The sequence below is a fragment of the Vombatus ursinus genome, unplaced genomic scaffold, assembly GCF_900497805.2.
Source record: "Vombatus ursinus unplaced genomic scaffold, bare-nosed wombat genome assembly UNPS02004422.1, whole genome shotgun sequence".
Taxonomy (NCBI): Eukaryota; Metazoa; Chordata; class Mammalia; order Diprotodontia; family Vombatidae; genus Vombatus; species Vombatus ursinus.
Window position 1 is genome coordinate 941,662 of NW_020944200.1, and position 8,915 is coordinate 950,576.

General features: G+C 36.7%; 1 protein-coding gene across 2 annotated transcripts in view; it reads left to right on the plus strand.

Annotated features, from left to right (window-relative positions):
- The window catches only part of PROS1 (protein S), a 112,111-nt gene that overhangs the window by 82,176 nt on the left and 21,020 nt on the right, over positions 1 to 8,915 (plus strand). For both annotated transcript variants that reach the window (XM_027835847.1, XM_027835856.1), the window contains one exon: positions 4,047 to 4,236. In XM_027835847.1, coding sequence (XP_027691648.1) covers positions 4,047 to 4,236 — 190 coding nt within the window. The remainder of the gene's footprint in view (positions 1 to 4,046; positions 4,237 to 8,915) is intronic.

An 8,915-nucleotide genomic window follows, 5' to 3' on the forward strand; every position in this document is an offset into this window, starting at 1 on the left:
TATATATATATATATATATATATATATATATATATATATAAGCCTATAAAATCTGGGCATTTTTATCAGACAGTAAAACATCTAACCAAAAATCTGTCTTTGCTTCTTTCTCTTCTCTGCCTCCTGTCTCTCTCTGTTTCTCTGTTTTCTTTTTTCTGTCTCTGTCTTCCTCTATCTTTACCTCTCTGTATGTCTCTCTATCTCTGTTTCTTTCTGTCATCTCCGACTTTGTCTTTGTCTGTCGGTCTGTGTCTCTCCCTGTATCTCTGTCTGTCTCTGCATCTCTGTTTTTCTTCACCTCTCCTCACCCAACTCATTCCAACCAGACTGGACTACTAGCTGTTTCCCAAGTCATATATTCCATCTCCTGTATCTATGTATTTGCACAAACTCTCTCCCAAGTCTGAAACACATTTCTTTCTCATCCATGACTTTCAGAATCCCTATCTTCTTTCTAGGATCAGCTCAGATATTGTCTCTTCCATGAAGCTTTCCCTGATCCTCTTCCCACATTTCCACCCGTAGTTAACACTCTGTACCTCCTCGAACTACCTTGAATTCACTATTCACTCCTCTGTACATATGTTATCCCCAAGTAGAATGTAAGCTCCTTGAGAGCACAAACTGTTTTGTTTAGATTTTTTGTAGGATCACGTATCATATCTTTAGAGCTAGAAGGGACCTTAGAGATCATCTAGTTCAACTGAGGTCCAGAAAGTTTAAGTGATTTGGCTAAGTTTACACAGCTAATAAATGACAGAACTAGCATTAGAACCCAGCTCCTGACCCTAAATTCAGCATTTCCTACAGTAGGTGCTTAATTATTGAATTGAGTTGAATTTTGTTTTCCTCTTCTAAATAGTGTGATTTGCCTTTTTTTACATGTTAGAGCACAATGGTACCCTACAGTGCTATCTTGAGGGAGAAAATATTTCTCATGCTGTCAAGAGAATAGAAAAACTCACTGCTGAAATATTCTTTTGGGGGCATTCCTTTTGATAGTTCATGACGATTTGATCATCTGTTTGTGGATCTGAGTTCACTGAGGAAATATTTTCCTCCTATTTCTTTTTCTTGTCTAAAGGCATCACTTCCATTTTTAAGAAAAAAATCTTCTTTTCCTTTCCCTTCCATGTTGTACACATTTGTAATCTAGCCATCAGTACAGAATGCCTGAGAAACGATTAACTGCCATCTTTTTTGATAGATCAAGACGTTGGTGATTTCCAGGGAGATATTTTTCCAAAAGAGGACTCTTTGAACTGTCATTTTAGTATGATTTTGCAAAGAAAATTCTCTTCACAAGACAAAGAACCTCTGGAAGAATTTAAGTGCACACAAATTTGGTTTTTGACCAGACACTACTCTGATTCAGAAAAATATTTAAAGGGTTATGTAAGAGAATCACAATTTGCCTTTTTTCCCCAAGCAAAATGATTTTTAAAAATTCTGGGCTCACGTATAAATCCTACCATGTTGTTAACTGTCCACCTTACTTATCTATGGACACTTTTGGACTTTTAAAAAACTATTTTTGTGCAGTTTTAATGTTGAAAAGGATACCAAGTAAAAACATCTTGTGGTATTGGAGAGCAATATCTCTTTCTTCTCATTTGAACCCTCCTCTTGAAAATCTGTTGGGAAACCTAGCTAGCCTTTCCAGGTTCCTCCTACTTCCAGGATATCATTGGAATATATTTTCAGGGTGGGCCTTCAGTGACTGCTGGGGAAGAGTACTTTTTGTTATAGCTGTGGCTGCCCTCCTCAAGAATGTCATTTTATAGTAGGAATGTAGTGGGGCAATAATAGAAGAATCACCTTCATGGGTGCTGTAGAATATTTCTCTCTGGTGACTAGAGCTCCCAAGAGCAGTACTCTCATCTTATTATATTGTAAGGTAGGAAGGCTAAACCAGAGAATGCCTCCAGAGAAGCTCTTAGACCTGGATTCTATAGTTCCATTCAGTTAGGGAAACAACTCACGGGTCCCTTAAAGTATTTAAGTTGTAAAGACAAGTTGAGAATTACTTCTCTTTTAGTCTTTTGGTAATATTTTGAAGCAAATGACAATATACCAAAATCCTGATTTAAACTCTCATCATCTTCAAGTCCCAAGAAACCCTTTGCAAACTATGATCAGCATAACCTTTACACAGTTATAAGAATCTTGCCAAAGGACTATGGAAAAAAAAAAGTTCATTCTATCTCTAACTTTAGAATTATTGTATACTTTATTTTATATGTAAGACACAACTGCGAACATCTTCCTGAACAAAGGCCTCATTTAAATAACAACAATATGGTTTCCCAAGAATTAAAAATGACCATCATTCAGAGGACACTGGGAAATGCAACATGTTGGGTGTTTGTAGATTCTAACACATAACAAATAAGGAACTACAAAGAAAACATAAAGTATTTCATTACAGAAATGTGATATGATACGGCTTCTGATGTGGCCTCTTATGCAACTGAAACTGCTTTCTGCAAGATTACCAGTGATTTCTTAATTGCTTGGTCCAATGAGGTCTTTTTTTATTACTAGAACTCAGCCTATCTATATGCTGCATTTCACACTGTTGATCACTAAGCTCTTTGGATACGCTTTTCTCTCTGTTTTCATGATACTACCCTCTTCTGGTTTGCCTCCTACTTGTCTGACCACTCTTTTGAGGTCTCTTCTACTGATCTGTCATCCAGAAATACATGGTTTTTCCCTAAGATTCTTTTCTAGGGCTCTTGCCCTTCTCTACTTGTTTTTTTTTGTTTTGTTTGTTTGTTTGTTTGTTTGTTTTTGGTAATCACATAAGCTCTACTGGGTTTTATAATTATCTTTATGCAGATGACTCCCAGATCTATATATTTAGGCCTAGTATCTCCTTTTGAATTTCGCATCACCAACTTTCTATTGGGCATGTCAAATTGCGTGTTCAGGGGACATCTTAAACTCAAAATATCTAGAATTGAACTCATTATCTTTTACCCAAACCCTCCCTTTTTCTAAACTCCCCTATTTTTGTTGAAAGTGCCACCATCTTTCCGTCTCCTACATCTCCAATTAGTTGCAAAATTTTGATGTTTCCGCCTTCACAACATCTTTCCTATATGACTTCTGTCCACTTACACAGCTATCATCTTGGTTTGGGCCCTCATAATTTCTTGCTTAGATTATTCCAATAACCTTGCAATTATTTTAAATGTCTTGTCATTCCAATTCATCATATATTTGCTGCCAAAGAAAATTTCCTTAAGCTCAGATCCCACCATGTGACTCTTCTATCAGTCAACTCCAGTGGCTTCCTGTTGCCTCTGGGACAAAATAAAACTCCTTTGTTAAGCTTTCCAAGCTCTACACAAGCTGTCTTTAACCTATCTTTCTAGTCTCATTGGACATAATTCTCTTTCCCGCCTGCATTCTGTGATCCAGCCAAACTGAACTTCTGTCTGTTCTCCATACTCATCGCTCCATCCGTATTTGTACTGGCCATTTCACATGCATTAAATGCACTACCTCCTTACCTCCACTTCACAAAATCCCTCTCTTTCTTTAACATGCAACTTAATCATCATTTTCATGAAGCCTTTGCTGATTTCCCCATCTGCTAATGTCCTCCTTCCAAAGCTACCTTGTCTATATACTTTAAATAGATTCATATTTTTTTAATATTTATTCTGTATGCAATTTTATATGTACTTGTCTCTGCCATTAGAATGTATACTCTTTGTGAACAGGGATAGTTTCATTCTCTATATACATAGCCTCAGTACAGTATACACAGTAACTGGCACACAGCAAAAGCTTAATATTTATTGATTGATATGACAGGTACTGTGTTAGGTACAATGCCCCATCAGTGAATAGGCCTCTTTAAGAAGTGAGTCAAGGGATGGCCCCTTTAATTAAAAAAAAAAAAATTCCAAGGGACTAGATAATTAGTTTCTCTTTTGAACCAGTACCATTGAACCATTTGCCAATATAATTAAGAGTTATGTACTAAGCCTTCCAAAATTTTGCATGTTGAGTAATATCTCTCCTTCCACTGTTAGATTTTCAGCTGAATTTGATTTTCGGACCTATGACTCAGAAGGTGTTATACTCTATGCAGAATCCCTTGATCACTCAGCATGGTTCCTGCTTGCCCTTCGTGATGGGAGGATTGAAATTCAATTCAAAAATGAACATGGGACTAAAGTTACAAGTGGTGGCAAAATTATTAATGATGGACTATGGAACATAGTAAGTTTTAAGCTTATCAGTCTCACATTTTGCTTATAACCTTTTGGTATATCTCTACAAAATTCAGTAATGATTGATCTTAGTAGCAACTAAATGACAACTTCTGGAGAAGGAAATGGAAACTACTCCAGTATCTTAGCCAAGAAAACCCCATGATCAGTATGGTCTATGGGATCATGAAAAGTCACACACGACTGAACGACTAAGCAACAACAAATGTCGTTTAAGTTGAATTCAGGCTTATCTGATGTTATGTAAAATGGATGCAAAATACACTACATATCATTGTAACAGAATGGGGATTGATTCCCTAAGAATATATCTGTGGTATTCCTGTCACTTTATAAAGTGTGAGGTATATGTTAGAGGGCATACTTATTCTACCTCTGGACTATGCTTTTACCTCTAGTTGCCTCCATTAGGTGACTATTTGGGGCAAAGTAGAAAGAGCACTGTCCCAGAAACTGAGAGACTCTGGTTATCACCCTATATCTATGTAAATTTCCTCATCTGTGAAATTGTTGTGTGTTTATATTGTGTTTTGTCCTTAATTCTGGAAGAGCACAATGACATCAGGGAGATGATGACATGACTTGCAATTGACTTTGTTTTGAGGGAGGGCAGTGCAAGGTCACCAGCCTCACTTTCTCCTCCAGAGCCATCTCAGTCCAGTGGCCAGGTATTCATCAGAAAGACTGAAGAAGGCTCAGGATGCAATGAGAGACCCTGGCCCTTTTAAGCTAAGATCTTTTCAGGTTCTCACTTCCAGTGAGGCAATGCCCCTTCAGTGAATAGACCTCTTTAAGAAGAGAGTCAAGGGATGGCCCCTTGAATAACAAAAAAAAAATCAAACTGGGAAGGGAAGACCCTCAGTGTTGCTAGCCAAAAGAGAAACAGTTGCTAAGTACATTCACTCTGATCTAGGAGGGCCCAAAAAATAATCATTAAGTGGTGCTTAGGCAGAGACCCATTGTCTAATCTATGAGCTCCAGAGTGAATTGGGTTTAAGGCTTGGTCTTTGAGAGAGAAATCTAGCCAGTAAACCCAAAATTAAGTAGGCAACTTTACCTTCCTTTTGTGTGGGACAGAGACCACTACTCAAATTCAAAACAAAGACTTACTTACCTTGAAAGCAGAAAGGAGTTTATTGTTTTCTCATGAGAAAGGGTGCCACCCCTAGTCGCCCTAAAGGTGCTAGCCAGGGAGGACAAGTACCGGAACAAAAAGCAAGGCTTATTATAACACGAGCTCCTCCTGCCAAATCCCCTTCCCCTTTATCCCATTGGCTGGGCTTCAGGAGGCACAATCTATTCACAGAAATCTTCCCTAGCAACACAGTACACAAGTTTGCCTGGAAACAAGAAGAGGCGGGAAGTCTTGCAAGGGTTTTACGTTGGGGGTAGGGCTATTCTATTCTTTCTGCTACGTACTGAGTAGGGGGGTTTTGACAAGGTCAGAAGGGAGTGTGTTTCACCAGTACAATTAAATTCCTTGAGAAGGCCATCTACAACAGGTGCCTCCAATCTCCCTCCTCCCACTCTTCTTACTATCTGGCTTCTGACCTTATCTCTCTCCAAATGACCAGTGATCTCCTAATTGCTGCCTTTTGTGAGAACTGTTAACAAAAACTATTAACCCTTTGAGGAGGCTTCACTTCCGAGAGATCATCTCTCACACTTTGGATTATCATCATCTATAAGGTCCTATCTAGCCCTAAATTCAGTGTCTCATTGTCATTTAATCATGGTCCATGCCCAGTTATCACCCTACACTCAACAGCTTTTTTTTTTTAAAGATACATATTTGCAATAACTAATAAGAAATTACTTTTTAAACACACATAAAGGTAAATTGATAAATGGTTTTTACATATACAGTAAAAGCTGAGTTATGTGTCCTCTTGCCAGTGGGAATGCTTTGCAATCAAACATTTCAGTTAATCCTCCACAATAAGTGTTCATTCTGGTTACTGTGAGTAATGCTTTCTGTAATGGAGCACATAGAATTCTTTTTCAAGAAGAGGTAAGAAGAGATTATTGCCTGTCTCTACTGCGAATTAGTCACTAGCATGTTATACTAAGAGGAGACTAGAAGTCCTTACTTCTCTGTTTAGAGGAATAGATAGTAATTCATCTGTTCATGGCAGCCAACAATTAATCATCACTGCTTATTGCCAAAATAGAATACTGAGAAGCAGCATGGTACATTGGAAAAAAACATGGAGTTAAGAGTCTTGAGCCTGGGTTCAAGTCCTAGTTTTGACGTGAACTTGTATAAGCCAGGGCAAATTGCTTTATCTGTCTTGGGTCCAGTTGCCTCATCTGTAAAGTGAGGGAGCTGGATTTTATGTTGTTAAAGCACTTTTAAGCCCTGATGGTCTCCGATTTAAGTGGCCATGGCTGTCAGGTGCTGAGGAGCTATGAAAAATCAGATGATCAGCTTTCCCCATGCTAGGATTATATCTCCTACCTTGGTAGCAATGGGTACATTGCCACTAAAAGAGAATTCAGGAAAGTGACTGCATAGGAAGTGGTGCTGCTCATCCTATAGAGCTTTCCCAGAGGTGTAGTAAATATGTTAGTAAATGTCAATCAGTCAGCTCTTGCAAGTCAGTACAAATTGTCTCCAACCTAGCCTTGGACTTTCCTTTTGATACTTCAGCTGCTTTCACCATAAGCATCTCCCACATTCTGCCAGAAGGATGTCTCTCATAAGGGTCATGTGATGAGAGATCATGGTAGCTGCCCTTCATGATTTTGATTTCATAGGTTGAGGGATACCACTGACATTCTTAGTAAATGAGCCATAACAGACCTCCCATACATAAACGTATTTAATTATTTAATCAGAATTTTGTATCGACTCATATCATCTGATCTTCCATTGTTCCAGTTAATCCAACTTTTACCACAGTGGATACCTCAATTATTTATATTACAGAATCCTGCCTAATGTTAAGGAATGGTGCCATAGTACCTAGCACAGTGTTTTGTGCATAGTAGGCACGTAAGAAATGCTTGTTGAATTGAATTAGTAGGAAAAGTGCTCAAGAATCAGGAAATAATAATAACTTGCCTTTGTATAGCACTTAAAGGGTTGCAAAGTGCTGTAAAACACATTGACAAATGCAATACATATATTATTAACCCAGTGGGGTTAATACAGGTTTATACAATACCTGTTAATACAGGTTAATACAATACCTATAATACAAGTTTACAGGTGAGTAAACTGAGGCTCTGAAAGGAAAAGTGATGGTAAAGAATGTGAGAGGTATTCAGAGTGTCTCTCTAAACCTGTGAAACAAAGATCATGGAGGACATGTATTACAGTCTCTCATGACTTGGCTCTTAACAGAGACAGAATATTAAACTGTATGGAACAATACACAATACTGCATTTTTCTTATACTTCCTGCAACTAAGTGCTTCTTGTGAAAATGAAATTTATATATATATAGAGAGAGAGAAATTTGTATATATATAAATATATAATTATGTATATATACATATACATATACATATACACACACACACACACACACACACATATATATATTATACCATCATATGGCCTTGCTTTTAGAGCAACCTATTTAGGATTAAATACAATTTTCCAACTGATTAAGGTTGTAAGTAGTTCAGAGACTTTTAAATATGGCAAATTCTGAATGTATATATCTCCATTTTTTTACATTAAAACATTTCAGTAATTTGTATATAATATCCAATTGTAGTGTTTTTCAAAATTTTTGAATAGCATTATTGGTTATAATTCAATATTCAATATTACTGATTATAAATTTGATTCCTTAGTAAGTTATGCTATAAAATGTTTCATGCTAATTTATTTGGGATAGAAAGCTATATAAAATAAAACATTCATTTTCTATGGGCACTTCTAATGGGTTTCAGGGGTGGGGAACCTGTGGCCTTGAGGCCACATGTGGCTTTCTAGGTCCTTAGGTGTGGCCTTTTGATTGGGTCTAAGTTTTACAGAACAAATCCTTTTATTAAGGGGATTTGTTCTGTGAAGTTCGGATTCAGTCAAAGGGCCGCACTTTAGGACCTAAAGGGCCTCACTTCAGGAGTAGAAGGCCACATGTGGCCTCAAGGCTACAGGTTCCCCACCCCTGATTTGATATTAGTTTATACATTAACTTAAAAATATAGGTATTAATCATGCTATAGAGTATGCTTTAATCAAGTAACTAAACATACATTTTTAAAGTTCACAAAAATAATTTTAAATGAAAGAAATTCAACTTAAAATGAATTATTTGGAATAATTTTGTGATGTGGAATAAGAAACATCACCCAAGTGTTGTGATCATAAAATAGCATACACTAAAGTCAGTCATGCTACTTTATAATAGTGGGACAATGTAAGAAAGATTTTGATATTTAGTTATATAATTTTACATAAAAATAAAAAAACACATTTCTTGTAGTTAATTTGCATAGATAATTTTTCCTCCAATAATTTTCTTGATTTATAATTTTTGAACAAAAGTTTAAAAATAATTGAAAGACCCTAATTAAAAATGAATTCTTGTTAAAGAAAATTAGCTTTCAGATCTTTTGATATACTGTAATTTAAATTTCTTTGAATTTCCTAGAAATGAAATATATATGTGTGTGTGTGTGTGTGTGTGTGTGTGTGTGTGTGTGTGTGTGTGT